At 38.9% G+C, this 21,200-nt stretch overlaps 1 protein-coding gene and 1 long non-coding RNA gene across 5 annotated transcripts in view; one reads left to right on the forward strand and one right to left on the reverse strand.

Annotated features, from left to right (window-relative positions):
* Window positions 1–21,200, forward strand: part of SYNPR (synaptoporin) — a 336,540-nt gene that overhangs the window by 161,563 nt on the left and 153,777 nt on the right. The window contains exon 1 of one of the 3 annotated variants that reach the window (XM_008964002.4): window positions 5,001–5,344. The exons of the other annotated variants lie outside the window; for them this stretch is intronic. Within the exon in view, the coding sequence (XP_008962250.1) occupies window positions 5,321–5,344 (24 nt within the window). The 5' untranslated portion in view covers window positions 5,001–5,320. Of the gene's footprint in view, window positions 1–5,000; window positions 5,345–21,200 lie in introns of those variants that run through there. 3 annotated transcript variants of the gene reach the window in all.
* LOC103784978 (uncharacterized) overlaps window positions 1–21,200 on the reverse strand; it is a 229,928-nt gene that overhangs the window by 16,780 nt on the left and 191,948 nt on the right. The gene's annotated exons all lie outside the window — the stretch shown is intronic.

Raw genomic sequence — 21,200 nt, forward strand, 5'->3', positions numbered from 1 at the left:
ATTGTGTCTTTGAAGAGCTTAGACTCATGGTCTTCAGAAAATATGTCTTGCACATTTTTACTTGCTATTTTAACTACCATTTTCTCTCATTTTATCTCCCAAGCATGACTACATTTCCATCCAAAAATCCTAATTTTCTCAATCTTCTTCCACTATATTCCTTAGCTTTTCTTGCATCCACAAACTTTTCCCTCTACTTTCAGCTTCAGTGTAGAAATTTTTTAATAAAATTATGTTTTATTGTCATATAGATGAGTGCTTGCTATGTTGCCTAGGCTGGTCTCGAACTCCCGGCCTTGCCTACCTTATGCTCCAGTACCACAGGCCTGAGCTACTGTACCTCTCAGCTTCAGTTTAGAATTCTTTCAGACAGATTTGAAGCCTACTGAGGAAAGCTAATGATCTAATAAATCTTCAAGTGATATTAATATTATTTTTATCTCGTTAGTATTTGAAAAAGAATAGAGACAGTGTTGGAGAAAACAACTTTCTCTTACAAGGAAAATAAAAGATAAGAGGCCTAGAAAGTTCTGCTCTGATTCTATATACCTGCTTACATCACAATACATTGCATTTTACCCATGCTAGGAGCTGTGCTCAGTCAGAGAAAGGAAGGCACCATTAAAGATTTCAAGGTTGTTCCATAAGTGAATTGGATGTAAGTGCTCTCACTGCTATAGCTTGAAAGAGCTGAAATTGTTCCTGAAGCAAAATGGAAGAGGCTTGGCTAACTCTCTTGGTCATTTATTAGTATGGCCAAAGTAGCCTTATCTTTGATTGCCTCCTTTCTCCTACTGCAATGAAGAAATCCTCTGGCTCTGGATTTTCCTCTCTGTGTTTGCTAAATGCTTAGAAAGCTAGGCCTCCCACTGGCCAGCAGACAGGCCTGAAAGGACCCCTTTTGAGAGGCCAGATGTTTAGAAATAGAAGCTATAAGGCAAAGGAACTGTTGCATTTACCAGAAGGTGTGTCCACCAAAGGGGAGAGAAGCTTTTCCATTCAGAGGAAAAAAAAATTCTTTTGAAGTTGTCTGAAGGCCATTGCTCGACTGAAAGATCACAGTTGAAGCTCTGACCATATTAGAAATTAGCATTGCTAATGAGGTTTTTAGAGAATCACAGATTATTTTAATCTACTTAAACTTCTCTATAAATACTTGACTTAGAAAACATTGTACTTCTATTTCTGATAATCTAATAATGGATAAATGTTATTTTAAAGGCAGTAGCAACAATGTGAATATCATTTTTCAAATAAGAACTATCAAATATTGGCATATCACTTTATTTTTGTCAGTTCCAATTCTATGATAGAGAGTGGTAGCCGACTGTCTGAGCTATCTGATAAATTGGAAGGTTAGGACAGTCTAAGTGGCTAGCTGACAAGATTATTTCTCTAATGACAAATATATGGGCAAGTATCAAAAAATCAGCTACTCTATGTGGGCCTAGCTGAGCAAAACCCTGGGAACCCAAGCTTCTAAAAAAGCAACTGATCAATATAGTTTACAAAAGGAGCTTTCCACCATCTTTTACATGGCTTCCAATTAAATCAATATGACACTGAAATTTGCAACCCTTCCAGAATGTTCTTTGAATAAAGAGGTAAAAATAATCTGTATCTGCTATTACGAATGAATCAATTGCCCTTATTCATCTGTTCTGTATTTCAAGGCTAACCTCCTTTGAAAAAGTTAGGTTTCTTTACCACCATCTCAAACCTAAATTGTTCTCATGTTGATTCACTGATTTCATCATTCATTCATTTATCCACCAAATCTTTATCGAACACCTACTATGTGGCAGGTACTCTCTGAAACACCAAGGATATGGTATTAAGCAAAACAAACAAGTTTCCTGCTTTTGTGGATGTCTTAGTAAATGGAGACAGTCAATAATAAATGAACAAATAAATAAGCAAGAAGGTATCAGGCAATAAAGTGCAAAAATTAAAAAGAGGCATTACTGAAGAAAGTGAAAGATGTTTTTAGGTTAGGTGGTTGGGGAAGAAAGACCCTCTAAGAAACAGAAAGTAGAACTAACAACTGAATGGCAAAGGAAGAGAGGGCAGGAAAAGATCTGAGGAAAGAATGTTCCAAGCAGGCAGAATAGCTAGCGCAAAGGCATGGAAGGTGAGTGTGGCTGAAGAGTAGGAAAGGAGAGGGTTGAAATTAAATAAAACAAAAAGATAGATGAGACGTAGACTGCATAACACTTTAAATGCATGGGAAAGGGTTTGGGTTTTACTTACTGTAAACTTACTGGACAACTATTGAAGAACTTTTCTCAGATGAGTGATATGATCTAATTTATGCTTTAAGTGGCTCAACATGGGTAATAGAGCTTTCTAGGGGTAAGAGTGAAAGCAGTGAGACCTAAAGGGAGCCTGTTGCAGTGGTCCACAGAGAGGTGACAAAAGGGTGGTAGCAGGGGAAACTTAGAAAATGTTAATGTTCTATCTGGAAAAAAATACGAGGCAGAAAGAGCTAACCCAACCAGCAGATTAGAATCTGCCTATTAGCCTTAGAACTTTATTTAGTGAAAGTTGACCCAGAAAGCCCTTTAGAGATAATTCAGTAGAAATCCTTCAATTTAAACTTGAGAAAAACAGAGACGTGGACAAATTCTGGGGCACACCCAGGGTCACAGAGCAAACCACTAGCAAACCCAAGACTGAGCCTCATACCTCCTATCTTCCCAAATGTTAAAGTGCCCAAGGCCATATAGAAACCAGCAGGGCCTGAGCGTGGATTTCATGGGCTCTTTCTACACCAGCAAGTTCCAATCTCTGGTGCAAATCTGCATAATGGGGACAGCCGAGAAGTTACTGCAGGGTCCATGCATCCAAATGTGGATTTGTCATACCCTGTACACTGAATAAATAAAAGTATAAGTGCCATCACGTTGCATCCAAAGCAGAGTGGTTAATAGCTTAGACAATGGCATACAATTAGGCTCAAATTTTAGCTTTACCAGGCATTGACTCTGTACTTTCAGATAAGTTACTTAACTCTTTGGGTCTTGGTTTTTTCACCTATACCCTGGAATAAAAATTGTAACTCGTAGTTTTGTAAAGCTCAAATAAAATGATATACCAAAAACACCCACTTAGAATAGTATCTGGCAAGGAGTAAATATTCAAGAAATCTTCACTATTATTATGTAGAAGACAGAACTTTGTTCCTTTTACTTGCAATGGGGCTCTTAATATTCAGAGCCAATGAGAATTACTCACTGGCCTCCGTGAAGAAACGATTAAGTATGGTTCTACCCTACAGGTGCATTGCTGGAAACTGCTGCCTCTTTGACCCTACTCTGACTCTGCCCCTTATCAGCCACCTGGAGGAACTGTGGCCTTCAGCACAGGGACACTATTCTTTCAGTCAATCCTTCATTTATTTATTCTGTAAATGTTTACTGAGTGCTCACTTAAATGCCGGGTGATTCTAAGCCTTTTTTTCCCTGCTTCAGATGTGTTCACTTGCTTAATTTACTCCCCTGAGTAACTTCTCTCATTGAAGTGCAGAGATTTGTCAATAAGCAGGTGAGGGGTGGCCACAGGGGAGCGGGGAGGAAAAGGTTCCTATCAGAATTTCAAAGGGGCCATGGGGCATATACAGTTTGAAGAATTGGTAAGCACCCCAAAAGCTCAGGCATAGGCAACAAGCGGATCGAAAGAGATGGAGGAGAGAGGGAGCTGGACTCCCTGAGCCCAGTTTGCAGGTGTGTAGTGTAGGTGAAAGCACTGCCTTGCTCATTGTTCATTTCTTCCCCACACCTTCCCACTCACAGCTCTATGAGGCATAAGTGTAGCCATTTTACACAGGGGAAACCAAGGCTCAGGCGCAGGCCACATGACTAGTAAGTGGGAGACCAGGACTAGAACCCAAGTTGCCTGACTCCTCATTATGGTTTTTTGGTTGGTTGGTTTGGTCCCCCAACCTCCCCCTATCCACCAAGTTGTTACTGTGTGTATAAGAAAAGGAAGAAAGGGAGTAAGAGAGATGATGGTGGTGGCTATCATATGGTAGTGATAGTGTGTGTGTGTGTGTGTGTGTGTGTACGCATGAAAGAGAGAGAGAGAAGGAGAGAGACAGAGATACAAAGAGACAGAGATAGGAAGGAAAGCGAGAGAGAGAGACAGAGAGAGGGACCTCAAAAACAGACTTTGGACGACTCCAAATTAACAACAAATTAATACCTATAAAAAATGTGGCCAGCCTATGTGCATTTCAACATTCCCGCACTGAGTGGGGACCCAAAGTAGGGGGCGGGAAGGAGAGGCACACAGACTTCCTCTCCCTGTGCTGTGGTATCTGCCTTGGGGAAACATTGTCCACGATGCCAGTGTGAGAACATGTCACCTGTGGCAGCCTTTCCAAGAATTTGATACAAATGCCCCCAACACACATTGCCTCAAGGTGCTGTGATTTCGGCCCTTCGAAGTAGTCGAGCTGAACTCCTTCCTACAGAGGTTTATTTGAAGAAGAAAGCAGATCCATATCGCACTTAAGCCTCTGAAACCATTTTAATTTTGAGGTTTTGCAGGAGACGTCTTTAAGTAACACTCCTGTGATGAGTGAGCAACCAAGTTGTAATCTGTCCCTTCTACAGTTGCCAGAGCCTTAAAAGCCTGTCTTCCAGTACATCACCTTAATGATTATTTATGGGCAGTGTACGAATTTCCCAAATGGGGATTATGCATAACAGCTATGCATTTACATTAAAATGAGGGCAATTTATTTAACAAACATATCAACATTTACTTAATCTATGCAAATCTATTCGTAAGATTTTATAAAACCACCATTTTTCCCCATACCCTTAAAACACAAAATTCTGGCTTTAAAAAAATCTCCTAGTTTGTTTTTAAGCACTGTGCTTGCAGGAGGAGGGGGCTGGCAGAGTAAAGGGGAGATGGTGCCTCTGTTGGTGATGCAGCCTGCTCGTGCAAAGCAGTCCTGCACTTCCAGTTGTGAGCCAAGAGCCAAGTGTGGGAGCTCACCATGGTGGCAGCCACCTCCCCACCAAGCAGGCAGCGTTCACCAGAGGGGAGTATCAGGTTCCTGTACTCAGCTGTGGGTTGTCACTGTCTAATAATATGACCGTTTTGCCATCTCTCTGCAAATGAGGCTGAAGCTGCTATCTGATTGGTATAACATCTCACTTTCCCTCTGCATTGATTTTCTTCTTCTCCTCCTTTGCTTCATAAAAAGAGGGACAAGTGGCTGGTGCTGTGGACAGAGAAGCTTTATTTTTAGTATGAGACAACCTCTATTTTCTTTCAGGAGAGGGAAGTTGGATTATCAATTCTTTTGTAAATGTGTATGGTGATATTTGCTCCGGTAAGTTTACAGCTATCTTGATTTACAGCTGGCTGTGGGGATATGTGTGTGCATGTATGTGTCTCCATAGGCACATTTGGATTGTACACTTTTCTTTCCAAGTATCAGTTTTTAAGTCTTTAGTAATAATCTCTATTTTTCTTGACTTTGCTTTCTTGTAATTTGTATGTTTAAACCAAAGAGGCTGTGTTGATACTGAAATGTTTACTTAAGCTGTTTAAGTATGTGCTGGGTTTCTTTGAACATAGTAAGGAAACTATTTAAGCAAACTTATATTTGCTTTATAAAACTGTAATGTCATTCTACCCTACCCCCCCTTCCTTGGAGTGTTTAATATCCTAAATACATTCATTGTGCTGCAACCTGCTTACCATTTTAATTAAAGTTTCTTCGTCAGTGTCAGAGTGAAAATTACTTAAACTCCATATACAGCTACCAAATATTATATGTTGTGCTGAAAGGTGCTAGTTTTATAAGGTCTTATAGCAGTATGTAGAATGAATGAGTTTCCCCTACGATTGGATACATGCACCTTTAAAAGGACTGAATTTAGAAAAAGTATTCAGATCACTAAATGAAGTCCTAGCATGCCATGAAAAGCTACAATCACAAGTGGCTGTTGCTTCTCTTTCGTCTTTCTTTGCACTGTGTATTTCTGCCACCATCTGTCAGATGCCCAGTCCGGGCTCCTGTGTTTCTATATGTGAAGCTAATCAGGAGAAAAGTTGCTGTTATTAAATTTAACTACTGCAAAATGACTGTCCGGTCACCATTGCTGGAAATGATTTTTAAATGCATTACCTGGTTAGCTGCATTCTTTTTGTTCGAGAGTAAAAGATGCTCTGAATTCTTCATTGTTAATTCAGAAGTCTGGGGAAAAGTCTTTTAATATAATTATTCTAGACAGGGATGAGAAGATGATTAAATAATTGCTTTAATGGAAACAAACTGATGCTTTAATCTTCTCTTTTTGTTACACAAACAACAAATCTGCATAGTCTTTTTCATGGTGAAACGAGCTGGAGAATAGATTTGTGATGAAAGTTAAAGGCTCCGTGGCATGTGAAGCAAGAGGAGGTCTGACTATACATTTTTCAGAGATTTTGAGAGTAAAGTTGGGAATATCATGCAGGCCTAGGGCTCGTAGGCATAGATTTTTTTCAGAATAGCAATTTTTCAGATTTTGAAGTAGCCTTATGACAGCTCAGAATGCCTGTCTGGGAGTGCACTAACCTTCATATCTACTCCCTTTTGGACATGCCACGACTCACACACGCTGTGCACACTCCAATGAAGCTACTCATTTTGACAAATAGACTGAATTTTGATCAATCTAACTCAGCCTCAAAAATACACTAATCCCCCAAACCCACCCAAGTTATTATATTGCCTTGTTACTGGTCCCAATAAGCATGTGCCTAGTGTCAGTCTTAGACGACAAACCTTAGCTGGAGCCAAGTGTATCTTAGCAGATAATTTGTTGGAAAAAAAAAAACAAAACACAAACAAAACTTTTATCCTTGGGCTGTTGCCAATTACTGCTAAGTAAACTCACCAGCATGGAACATCACCTCTTCCCCTCCCCAACACACACACATCCAATCCCTCAACGTCCTTTAATATTTTATAAAATATATTTTATATAATCATTCTCCTTTCATGGCTGTAACAGGTTGTATGTGAAGTCATTTGCTATAGACAGAGCTTATCATCATCTGAAGCTATTCAGTAATATAAATTAATGAAACTTGAGGTGGCAGCATGCATTCTGCATGTGAAAGTTATGCCTTTTCCTCCAGTCTGTTAGTTTACAGAAGTGTTAGGGCTCCAAGCATACTCAGGCCCACAAAGGAAGAACAAAAAGGCATCTGTATCTTTAAAAGGTCGGGATCCTTAGTTGGAGTTAGAGCCAATGTGCACAGTTTTTACAAGTATCACTTCTGAAAGGTCCATAATATCATAGCCAGAAAATCTGTTGTAATCTCTTCCAAGCATTAAAGAGTTTTGTCATTTGGGGGAAAACAATAAAGGGATTTTTAAAATTTCATAATGAGCTCCTCTCTTCTTTTTAGCATAATGAAGAATGCAAGAGTCATTTCCATTTAGTAAGTACATCCTATATGCCTGGCACTGTGCTAAGCATTTTACATAGCTTATCCCCTTTAATCTTGACAAGCACTCTATGAGGGCCATAACATTACCTCTCCATTTTACAGATGAGAAAATGGAGACATAGGACAAGTATGTAACTTACTTGAGGAAACACAGTGAGCGGGATGAGTCTCGGAACCAGGCAGGCTCATTCCAGAGTCCTGCTCTTCCTACCTCCCATCTGTCATTGGTACAATCTACAACAAACGCCTAGACTGAAATGATTTCCAGGGACCTATAGTTAAACATCCTATTTTTCCCCGTTCTGATACAAGGCAGTCTCCTTCCTCTCAGACTATGTCTTTATGATTCCAAGCTAAGTATGTCTTTGAAACTGAAGAATATGTGTTTTATTTCCACTCAACTTGAGCAGATACAAAGATATGAGTGTGACTAAATGAGCCCACCTAGGGTAAAATTTATGCAGAAGTGGATAAATCAAGGTAGTAGTTCTTTTAATTGATCAAAGTAAATCAATTCCTTTGACCTTCAGTCTTTTGGACATAGTCAAAATAAAGATGCGATGATAGCTTAGAAATATCAATATCTCAAGGCAGCTGGTTCGTCATTGGTGCAAAATATAAAAAGCAATTCCAACGGAATCATTTTTGGAGAGCTTTACAAAATTCTCACCTTCCCTTTACTCACTCCCACCATGATTTTTTTTTTTTTTTTTTTAATTTCTATTCTTTGGCTAGCTGGAAAGGGCTGAGGTAGCACTTCAGGTTGAATATTGCAAAGTGTCTATCTCACCTGGGTAATTTAAAAAGGAACACAGCTGTCAATAAGCATGCTGAGAAGCGTGACAAAGACGAAATTCAGAGTCCCCAAATGCATTCCTTTGCACCTGAGCAGTGAGCTCCCCATTTTAAATCCACTTGAGCCAATACAATTCAGATGGATTTTATAGGGGGAAAATGCAACTGACATAGAATCAATAAGGTTGAAATTTCTCCTCAAGTGGCAGCTTCTGGATGAGAAGCAGGGCATTCTAGTCATAAAGTGAGCCTGTAAAATGCTGCATTATGAGAAAGGATTATGAGCGATGAAAATGTTGCTAGAAGATAGAACCTAGCTCACAACACCTTTGCTCAATTTACCCAAACTCAGAGGGATCTTAAAAACAAACAAACAAAAAACCACTAACAAGCAAACAAAAACCACCCACCACAAATCAGAAGAACTAAGAGTCAAGTTTTGAAGTGGTTAACACAATATTGAGTTCTTGGTGTGATCTGCTGTGTCTAATAAGCAACAGCTTTTGAGCTACTCTTGGTTAGGCACCCAGTTAGTTAAAAAAAGTTCAGAGTGCAGTACACAATAAAATACATTTCCAAAATGATAGTCAATTTTGTCAGAGGCAAGCTTGGTTAACTCCTCAATTCTGGATTATGTCTTTTTCTTGTTCTTAAAAAAAAAAGTCATAATTGGGTGGTTTAATCAGAAAGTGTGGTATTAGAGCCAATACTGATAAATAAATTCAAATCAATTTGTTTTTTCCAACAGCATTTATGAGAGTTCTAAATATACTAACAGCCATCAAACGAAAACTTTTACTTTAATAAAATATATTGTGCTCAACCACAGTGTTCATCAGATATAGACTATCCCTAAAAACTAATCTTATAGGCAAGTTTATAAAGTATATCATATTTCAGTCCCTAGCTAGAAGACACTGCTTTCTTCAGAGGGGTGACTAAATTCCAAATCAATAGTACTGAGGATTGTACTCCATCTTGCCTATGTTTCAACCTGCCCTTTCTTTGGCTACAGATGTGTGTACTTAAACATATTGATCATTAAGCACTTAAAAATTATCTATTAAGTATGGAGAAAGCAGCTGGTGTTAACACATAATTAGTTTTGGACTAATCTTGCATTTTTAGTTAAACATTCTAGGCTGGTGTACAAATAGAGCTGGTGGTCCTGTTACATGCTTGTGTAAGAAAATAACTCAGTGAATATTTTGAGCCTGAAATCAGCACATGAAGCACTAAATCTTCTAGAAGAGGCTCTTGGTCATCAGTGTGTCTTTAAATGTTTAAAGATTCAGGGTTTGAAAATGGAAACACCTCAGTCTCTCCACTCTGCAGACTAATGGATCTGCATAATTAATATATTTTACTGTGATTTTTTTTTTTTAACACAAATTCTAGCCAAAAGTACTATTGGAAAATTGTTCAGGGGCAACTCCAAGCATGTTTTCTTATAGTTTCTAGAAAGCTTACTCACAACACAGGCAATCAGTTTACCATGCAGCTTTGAGTTGGCCAATCTAAGTGGATGATCATGTCATTATTTTCTTTTGGAGTAAATGATGTGTTGGGCATAAAAGGTTTCTACTGGTATTCCCCAGGGGACTTATTTAGCCTTGCCTACAGAATATTTATTTATTTATTTATTTTTGAGATGGAGTCTCATTCTGTCTTCCAGGCTGGAGTGCAGTGGTGCAATCTCAGCCCACTGCAACCTCAGCCTCCCGGGTTCAAGTGATTGTCCTGCCTCAGCCTCCTGAGTAGCTAGGACTACAGGCATGTGCCACCATGCTCAGCTAATTTTTGTATTATTAGTAGAAGTGGGGTTTCACCATGTTGGCCAGGCTGGTCTTGAATTGATAACCTCAGGTGATCCTCCTGCCTCGGCCTCCCAAAGTGCTGGGATTACAGGCCTGAGCCATCATTCCTAACTTTACACAATCTTTAAATCCTCCCAAATTACCACACCTTGTCTCAATGTAGACTTACTGGCAAAGATATAACAAATATTTTGGGCTCATTTTATTTCTGGTAAAATATGGCTTTCAGAATATATGTGTCAAATATGAATTATTCAAAGACTTCTTAAGTCACCATATTGACATTCACTTCTCAATGTTGAACCCACACATCTTTATCTGGCTTTAGATCTCCATGAGGGAGGAAAATGGATAAGATTTTCCAAAACCTGTGACATTCAAACTACCTTCATATGAAATTGAATGGCAGAGGAAAAACATTTTTTTTTTAATTGGGGGAAGATTTTAGAAAAAGTCTGGAATGTGGACATCACTTATTTTTTTATTTAATAAATATTTAAGGATGCCTACCATGTGCCAGGCACCATGCTAGGCATGGGAGATACAATGATGAACAAATATATATAATTTCTGCATTCCCAGAACTAAATGCCTTCATTTTTCCATTTTCTCACCTAAACTGAGTTTCTATTTCATGGCCCAGGATGTGTTTTCTTAAAAGCATAACTGAACTGTTCTAGTAAGGCATTTGCAGGAAATGTGTGCTTTTGGTCCTATATGTTCACACTCAGTGAAGGAACAAGAGTGAATCCACTTATTTACTGATGTGATTATTGTCTGCTGAAATGGAGTGGTAGGAAGCAGGGAGCTGGAAAAGATTTTGCAGTGTGTGTGTCTTATAAGCATTATTTATTGCTTCTAGGCATTCTCAGATTTGATAGGCCATTCTCATTCTTGGACAGTATTGGGAGAGGAAAGAAGGGAAAAAAAGCTTTGAAAGGAAAGAAAAGTAAAGAAGATAAAGAATAAACAGAGAAGGTGCCTAAAGAAACTATGATTTTCCCTGGCAATCTGAAATAGATCTAACTTGCATTATCTGGTTTTTTTGTGGGTATTCACTCACTCATCTATCTATTCAATAAATTTATATATTGGGTACCCTCTTTAAGCCAAGTACACTACTAGATGCTAGGGCACAGAAATAAACAAGATCCACTAGTTCCTGAATTCATGGAACTTCTAATAGACCAGGATTTCTCAAACTTGGTACTATTAACATTCTGGTGCAGATAATTCATTATTGTTAGGGGGCTGTTTTATGTATTATAAGATGTTAAGCAGCATCCCTGCCTTCTACCCACTATGTGTCAGTAGCAATCTCCCCACCCAAACCCCAGGTTGTGACAACCAAAATTACCACCAGACATTGCCAAATTGCCCCTGGCTGAGAACAGTACAGGAAACGCAGTAATTGCCACCACCTTTGACCAAATCCTCCCACCATATTTCTACTTTTCTTTCTTTCAGATATTCTGCTGCACAGTTTACCCTAGGGTTTTTAAGTTGCTTTCCCCAAATATGTTAGTGCCATTTGCCAACCAAGACAAGTAAGGCATCTCTAAGTCCTTTTACTATTACTATCCCTTACCTTTGCATAACACTTTACCACATTTGTGTAGCTTACATTATCTCATTTGATTCTAGCAGTCAACTAGTAAGACAATATTAAAATATTATCACCTTCAACAAGTGAATAAATGGACATTTAGATGGTTACAAGCCCAAATTCTTACAGCTAAGAAAGGATAGAACCTGGATTCACACTCACATGTCCTGGCTTAAAAACCAGTGTTTTTCTACACAATTATACTATTTCATGGGGAAAAAGGTAAGTAGAGTTAAAGCATACTTTTTCTCTTTGAAGCAGTTCAATAAGGGCAGCACAGCAGTAGTTAGGGAATTTGAGGTCTACAGGCTTGGCTTTCTTACTCAGCATTTATTAGCTGAGTGGTTTTGGACTGCCCACATACATTCTTAGAGTCTCCCCAGTAGTTCAGGGAATGTAGAGTGATTATTGCAAAAGCTGCAAGAAGCCCTAGAGATCAGCCTACCACAGTAGAGAGAGTGCGGGTTTTGAAGTCGGATGGATCAGGTGTGTGAGTCAGCATCCAAGCAGGAAGCAGATAACACCTTCAAACTATCTGATCTCTTGCTGGTGACTCTACACCATTAAAACTTAATTTATTTAAGTCAGAAAACTGAAGCCCCAAGAGATGAGTTGAATTGCCCAAGCTCTATGGTGAATTGGGTACAAAAGGAAGATAACAGAAGAGCTCAATGTCCTTCCAGCCTAGTGAGCTGAAGAACCATTTTAAACAGAGGAAGGCTGGCATATGGATCTGGCTCAAATCAGAAATGTATGTGTTTTGGGTTATAAGCAGATGTCTAGGTACCTGAGACAGGTTCCTGGTTTTTCAACTGGACGTACCCAAACATCTTTGGGGGTTATTTTAGCCAGTTTCAGCCTCACTAAAGGATGCAGAGCATGTACTCCTAGGTGGCTCTTAGAAGACTGGTAGACATGAAAAACACATAAAAGGCAGGTGGTGGTTTGCAGTGGGCTTGTCACACATGCTCCTGAGCTTGGATAGATGCAGGGCTTTGCCAGGAGATGGGGCTCACACTGTTTGTGGGCCCATATCCTTGATCTTTTGATGAGCTGTTAAAAGGTATCTGTAATTATCGAGACCCTTGGCACATTTGCCAAGATAAAAGGCCTTTCCAGTATATTGCTCTGGCAGCATTCCCAAAAAGAAAACTATCTTCTACCTGCATTGCCTCAGAGCACTCAAACTTGCAAAGAGAGGAAATAGGTCCAAATCCCGGCTCTGCGATATAGGGGTATGCATGGCCTTAGACAATTCATCTGCCATCTTGGGGCCTTCGTATCTTCATCTGCAAAATGGAAATAATGAGTACCATTATGAGTAATAATGAGTACCTTCCCAGAGTTATGAAGAAGATTGCTGTCATAGATGAAATAGGAAAGTACTGTTGAAACTGTGCAGGTCTGGACAATAGCATTGTTATTTTCTTCCTCTGTAAGTCAAAGTCCATTTTGCTATCAGTTTTCATTCCATGCCCTCGATGAGTGCTTGAGGTTAGGGGAACCATTTCCCCAGTCTACCAGGAAAATCACTGCAGTTATGGGATGGGTTTAAAGTAGTCTGGAAATGCTTTGCTGGGTCATTCCATCTCAAGGGGAGATTTATGCCTTATTATAAATTGCAGGAAGAGAGAATCATCACTGAAGAATAACTATAATAAAACCAAATGCAATATGTATAAAGCCATTCCCTATGATTAGCTCATCTTAGTAATGCCCCTGAATTTTCCTTTCCACTTTCTTAAGACCCTTTTACCCCCATCAGTCTTGCCATTACCCATTTGTTGTGGAGTCAGGGCAGAGGCGGCAGGGATTTACAGGACCTGGACCTTGCCCATCAGTTTCTAACACTGTGACTTCAACCCTCTCCCCTCTCCACATGATCCTGGAAGCTCCTCAGGGGAATTGACAAGTCATAATTTTCTCCCCAAGTACAGATGCTCAGAGAAAGCCTCTCTTTGCCTGCTCTAGGTTTCTCATTAGCCCCCACTATAGGATATTCAAGGGTTTCTCATTTCTCATGTTTTATTTACCTCAAAGCATCTCCTAATACATTTGATCAGAAAACTCGGTTAGCTCAAATTTTTTTCGAAGACCATTATCTGCTGGCATTCCTCTCCCAGACTCCTTCCCTCAGCTCACCTCTTCACTCTGAGTGGTATTTATAAACTCCTCAACTTCTGAGGCATTTGGAAGACACCCTCCTTTCTTCCTCCCCCAGACCAGTTCCCTGATATAATTTTTTTCTCTTTCTCCCACTGCCTTCACACTCAAAGAAAGTGTTTCTCAAACGTTTTTTCTCTGGATCTCTTCAAAAAGGCAAGAATGTTTTCTTATTTGCTCACTCATTCATTTGTTCGTATGTTCATTCATTTGTGCATTCTATGTAATACTGAGCAGCCACTGGGTGCCGGGTTAAGATTTGGGATACGGAGGTAACTAAAACAAACATGGTCTCACGTAAGACTTGCAATCTAGTCGGGGGGACAGGCAATTTAAAAATCCCTCAAAAGTGATTTAATTATCATTATAGTAAGTGCTAAAAATAAAAGCTAAGCCATCTTGGGTACTAATTATGTGACAGGCACGGATCCAAGTGTTTTATGCATATTAATTCATTTAAGCCTCGTAACTATGCTTTGAGGAAGTTAAAAGAGGAGAGGATTAGTGCCCATAAAACCTGAAAGGCATAGACTCCATTAGTAAATTTGTGAATATTGGAATGAGGATGATACACCAGGACAAGATGCTAAGAGTTTGCATAGATGACATTTATGTAGCACTTTCTGTTTACCAGGCACCATGCTCTATACCTCATACATAGGACTTGAACCTTCACAACAGCACCATGAAGGATCACTATCATTATTTTAAGAATGGGGAAAATGAGACGTAGAGAGCCTGAGCCACTAGTCCAAAGCCACACATTGTGTATATGGTGACTCTGAGAGTATAGCTTAGGTGCGTTTGACCCCAAGTCTAGGCTCTTACCCACTATGTTAACCTGTGAAAAGTTGACATTAAATATTCCTCATACAGTTTATGTCCTGGTAAATACTGGTAAAATGGAGGAAAAAAATGGATCTTTTTATGTGTATCTGAATTAGAGTCACAATAATCGTTCTTGAAATAAAATGGAACTTTGTATGTACTGGGAGTGTCGAATCCTCAACCTTTAAGCATATTTCCATGTAACAGCTTCCTGTTCAAAGGGTGAGCTGAAGACCAGCAGCGTGGGCATCACCTGGGAGCTTGTTAAAAATGCAGAGTCTCAGGTTCCACCCCGACCTATTGAGTATTGGAATCTACATTTTAATGATTTCCAGATGATTTGCATACACACTTATGTTTGAGAAGCTCAGATCTAGCACAAGTTAAAAGAATAGGCTTCCAGCCCTGGTTGTGATGCTAACCGACCAGCTGTTTGACCTGCCCAGATTTTCTTTGCCTTTTCAGTGGAAATGACCTCAGCTCTCTTCACAGAGGAGTCAGGAACCCCCCAACAGAAGAGCCTGGGGAGGAAGATTCCACAGAAACTCAGAGACTCTTTTTTTACCTCTGGAATCAGTTTCTCACTAAGTAGTCCAAGGACCACCTACATGAAAATCATCTGGGGAGTTTATTAAAAATGATGTTCAGATTAAAAGTAGACTTGTCAGAATGGCAATAAATGCCCCAAATAGGGTGTCATAATGTCTTCAAACACCAAGAGAAAATGGCTGTTAGATGAGAATTGAATATCTCTCCCAAGGTGTTTATCTGGGATAAGGATGCAATAAAGTCATTATCAGACAAACATTAAATGACATTTAAACTTCACATTTGATTAATCTCCTTTTGGGAGGAACTGACACTGGAATGGGTACTTTGGATCCACCCAAACTTGACGTTCAAATCCTTGCTCCCATTACCCACTACCTGTGCGACTTTTGAGTGACTTACATTTTTGAGCCTCTGTTTTCTCATCTGTTAAAAGAGGAGCAAATTCTCACCATTCAGGAAAGAGAGCAGCTCTTTTGAGGTTCTTTATAACATAAATAAGTATGTGGTAAACAGTACTACAATAAATAAATCACAACTATTATTATTGGTTATTCAACATAAAGAGATTTCACAAAAAGTTACTTTTAAATTATCTGTATTATCATGATATAATCATTATTGCAGTAGATAGAAACCTATTTAGAATAACTTTTGAAGTAATGTTTAATTTAATTTAGCATACAGTTCTTGTTACTTCATTCATTAATTTATTCATTCAATAAATGTTTATTAATAGTCTACTAAGTACCAGGAGCTTGCCCAAACACTGGGAATGCAGTAGTGTTATATGCTATATGGAGGGGTGAAATGAGGGACGGAAAATGTTAGATAGAATAAGAGCTATAGAAAAATACAAATCAGGTAAAGGGGATGGGCTATTCTTTCAAATACATATTTTAATAATTGAATTAAACAGTAAATTTATCAGAAGAAACTTACAGAAAAATTTTGGAAATAACTATGTTTACCATTGTGAGTTTTCCAATTTTCTCTCTAGGTTTTCTTTTAAATGAAACTAAGTATTTGAAAATTTTAAATTGATTCGAAGCTTGTTGACCAACCAATACCACTTCTTCTGCTTCCCAGAGAATGTGTAACTATTGCAGGTTTATGACCCTTAATACTTAACAAAATCATTCGTTATTTTATGTGATACTAACAATAGCCCCATGAAACAAACAGGTGAATTGCATATTGAGTTTTCCATTAAGGGAGAGAAACTATAGCTCAGGAAGGCCATTTCCAATGGATCAGAATTTTACCACTGGTTAATAGGGATGTGGGAGACACAGACAAAGGTCCTCATTCTCCAAATTCAACTTGGACTTTACCACAGGATCTCTACTTATTTGTCAATCCCTTGAAAACCTCCCATAAAACAAAGGTGAGGGCTCTGGGGTGGCAGAGATCTCTGTGTGATGTGATGTGATGTGATGTGATGTGATGTGATGTGATGTGATGTGATGTGATGTGATGTGATGTGATGTGATGTGATTATTCTGCATGGTGGGGAATGGTTGAGGTTATTGTAGGTTTAAACTATTACCATTGCCTAAGTATGAAGGTGTTGAGGATAAAAACAGAATAAATGATATAAAGGCAAATGGAATTTATGAGCCATGGAGCATCAGCTTCAAGAAAATGTTAGACTTATATGTGGAAAACCTATTAGGTTATAACGGAATTTTCCAAACTCAATTTTACTTAAGTTTTAGAATGGAAAGTTTAAACATTCAATCCAAATAAGATCTTTTTTAATACTTTCTGATTTTAATTTAGGAATAATTTTATTCTTACTGGCCCTAATTTGACGTCATAGTTTAGTGAATTCTACCAGCTAAGTGTCCAATAGGTACCTTGAAAATGTTACCTCTCTCCTTATTCTCTCTGGTCCACAAACAATGCTATTACTTAATAATTGAAATATTTGAGCCAATATGTTAAAGGAGACAAAAATATCATTTCTAATTATTATAACTCTTATAGGACAATTAGAATACCACTGGGCTTCAAGAGAGCAGTGTCCATCCCTGGACTCTAGAATGGCCTGATTAATTTTCCAGTCTTATTGAGGTTAAAATTCACATTACACTGTTCAAACTCTACTTGGAATTATTTCTATAGTGAAATAATGACATTTTAAACTATCATAATTGGTCATGCCTTTGCTTCTACAATGCTGCTACATTTTCCCCCCAACTATGTTTGGAGTATGAAATTTGGGAAAGAATAAGAAACACCCTAGGATGTTCGGCCATCCTTGATAGTGATACAAATAGCTAAAGTGGTAGTACAAATCATTTCCTAATGTATGTGGCTCCAAAGTTCTGACAGGGCAGATGTTCACCCAGAAATGGGTCAACTTAGTTGACAAGTATGGTTGAAGATTATTAGTTAAATAAGCCTAAAAAAAGTCCCCAATTTCCCTCTCTGATTTTGCTTCTGTACATAGTCATGTTTGGTGTGTGTGTGTGTGTGTGTGTGTGTGTGTGTGTGTGTGTGGATCTTCAGATGTTCTCAAAGTCAAATGTCAGCTGCTTTATCCTGTTCCCATTAAGTTTATTCCAAAGCAGACCTCCAATATCAAGGCCCTTCTTTTCTTCCTATATTAGTCAATTTTCACACTGCTGATAAAGACCTTCCACAAGACCTGGCAATTTGCAAAAGAAAGAGGTTTAATGGACTTACAGTTCCACATGGCTGGGGAGGCCTCACAATCATGGCAGAAGGCAAGGGGTAGCAAGTCACATCTTAGATGGATGGCAGCAGGCAAAGAGAGAGAGAGCTCGTGCAGGGGAATTCCTCTTTTTAAAACCATCAGATATCATGAGATTTATTCACTATCACAAGAACAGCAGGGGAAAGACTTATCTCCATGATTCAATTACTTCCCACTGGGTCCTTCCCACAACTTGTGGGAATTCAAGATGAGATTTGGGTGGGGACACAGCCAAATCATATCACCTCCCTAGTGTCTAATACATGGTATTTGGCATAGTGTAGGCCCTTAAGTATTTGTTGAATAATTGACAATCATTTAGAATTCACACTCCGAGCAAGGAGCATTCTGTTGCATCAGTACCTTTAAGCCTCTCCAGGCCAACTTGCTGGGTGAAGAGTAAATAATTTGATGAAATTGGTCATAAGGATATGGGAATGGGATGGGAGGGGTAAGAATTACAGTTTCCATTTTTTTTGAGCCCTTCAGGCACAAGGTAGACTATGTTAAATAAATTTAATCATTGAATTCTCACAACAGCCCCGTGAGACAGGGGATCACCCTCTCATTTTACAAAGAAGGAAACAGAAGGCTTGATGGGTTTAGAAATTTGTTTAAGAGTGTGGAACTAGGAAGTGATGGTGTAAACTTTACACCCAGGTGAGCTCAAATCCACCATCCATGCTCTTAACCACTGCACAAACTCTTTGGAAAGGAGCAGATCTGATTCATGATCACACCTCTTTCCCTGAGGTCTTGCCGCTTGTCCCATCCTCCTGGTGAACCCACTCTTCATCCTGGCTAGTTTCTCATTGTTTTTTGTTTTCTCCCCACTCCGATGCCTTTAAGTCCTCATCCTCAAATCCATCATGGGATAACTGAAGTGTTCCACTTCAAATGAGGACCAAACACGAATACACCAACAAAAACTGCCTTTTATTTTCTGTCAGAGTTGGTGGGTCCAGAGAAGCTCTCCTCTTTGCAGCAGGGCCTCTGACCTGGGCTGTCTTGTGGGTGGCCTAGCTGAGTGGTAAGAAGTCTCTGTATATAGTCATAAGCTTTGCCTGTTTCTCCCTAAGTGGGGCTATCACCTTCCAAGCTAAGAATGCCTTTTGTAGCTTGCCTTGAAGTACCTCTCAGGAAGTTATCTGGCGCCATGATGCGTACTTAAAATCCTCTTGTTTTCCTTCTCCCAAGATAAGAATTAACTTCCTGATGAACTCTTCAGTGCTTTCTCTTTGAGTAAACTCTGACTACCCCTCCCACAAGGACAGTTTTCAATTCCAGACAGCTGATACTTTTTATTCTAGTCATGCCATTCTATTGAATTTAGATTTCCACTTATAATGATCCTTTTTTTATTTTTTATTTTTTATTCCTTACGATCTTAAGATGTCACTGTTTTTCCCCTAGAACTTTCTAGGATATTTATGTCTCACCAATAAGCATTAGCACTGAGAAGTACAGAAGGTTCATTTTAATGAGCTCTTCAGGATTTGTCTTGCATCTGCTGAAATAAATTAGATCAAAATAAGATTGAAGAGATCTTCAAGTGCTGCAACACCTAACAAACTGATTTTATTATTTAGATAACAGGAAAAAGTGAAAAGAACTGAAGTTTAAGAAAATTAAATTTGTGTACTTAGTGAAAGATCAGAAGTCTCAGTGGAGAAAAATTCTAATTTGTATTACCTACAAAAGAGGGAGAAGGTCACCTGAAAAATTACACAGACCCACAGAGCTCAAACCATATTGTAGACACATTGAATATTTAGCGAACTTTGGTCCAGGAAGGGAGAAGACCCTACTGCTTTGTCTGAGCTCATGCCTTAGAAGTGTAAGACTACGTGATTACCTTAATCTTGGGTGATGCTTTGGATATTACTGATAACTCAGACATGATAAATTTGATACGGATTTACTCTTTTTGCCTTTGTTTACTTGAAATGATAGAATTTTCTAACCCTCTTCTTTTGAATTAATCTCTTTCCCAGATTCTCATTTAATTTTATTCTTACCTTGTCTTCCTAATCCCAGTTATTCATTCACCTATTATTAAAATCTGGGTATCTTGGGCACTAAACTTTGCTTTTGATATACGATAAGGTAATTAAATTGTTGCATTTAATAAAGTCTCAGAAATCTGCTAGCAAAATTAATTCCTCCTTGAATTTATTAGTTTACTTTCATGGCACTCTTCTCTGCTTCACTATCTTGACACTCTCTCTTGGAGTGTATGTATCAGTTAGCTTTTGCTGCATAACAACACAACCCAAAATTTAATGGCTTAAAACTACATTATTTATCTAACTCATGATTCTGTGGGTCAGCAATTTGGCCTGAGCTTAGCTGGGTAGCATGTCTGCTGATCTTGACTGGGCCCACTCATGTATCTATGGCGATTCTCTGATTAATAAAGTGGTTGTTCTTTCTAAGGATTAGCTATGTATTGATTAGAAAAATGAGGATAATTGGACACCTTACCTGTCATCAAGTGAACTAGCCTGGGCTTGTTCTCATGGCAATCACCAGGTTCTAAGCAAGCAAGCAAACTGCAAGATCTCTTACAGCTTAGGCTTGGAACTCAGAGAATGCCACTTGCACATTCTGTTGGTCAAAGCAAGTCACAAGCCCATCCCAGATTCAAGAGTTGAGGAAATAGATTCCACTTCTTGGCAGGAGTTGCTCCAAAGTATTACAATTATTTTCACAATCTGTCTAGCACTCAATCATCATCTCTATGAGTCCAATCTTCTTACCTTACTGCCAGAGCACACTCACCTGATTATCTCAATCTTACCTGAGTTTCAACCTCTTCAAAACAGGCCTAACTATTGTCTCTCTTTCCTTGTAACCCATTTCTGTCAGTAAAAAGTGTCATTTTCCCAGGCTCTTAACTGAAAGTCCTGTATTCATGTTACACTCTCCTCTCCCCACTTTCTTTATAGCCAAAACCACCAAATGCTATGAGAATCCTTCTGAAGTATCTCTCTATCTCTCCTCTCCCGTCACTTAAGTTTCTCCTTGATCTCTTTGTCTCTCATTGTTCTTTCATTCAAGACTTCCAGCACACCCCCTCCCAATTAATCTCACCTATCTCTTCTCTTTTCTACTCCAAAACTTTCCACTGATTCACTATGACAAATTCAACCTTCTCTGCCAGATACACTGCCTGATTTGGCCCAAATTACTTGTCCAGATTTACTCCCACTATTCACCAATTTGGATTTTCATACCTCAGTAAATGAGACATTTCACTGGC

Source organism: Pan paniscus, chromosome 2 (assembly GCF_029289425.2).
Source record: "Pan paniscus chromosome 2, NHGRI_mPanPan1-v2.0_pri, whole genome shotgun sequence".
NCBI lineage: Eukaryota > Metazoa > Chordata > Mammalia > Primates > Hominidae > Pan > Pan paniscus.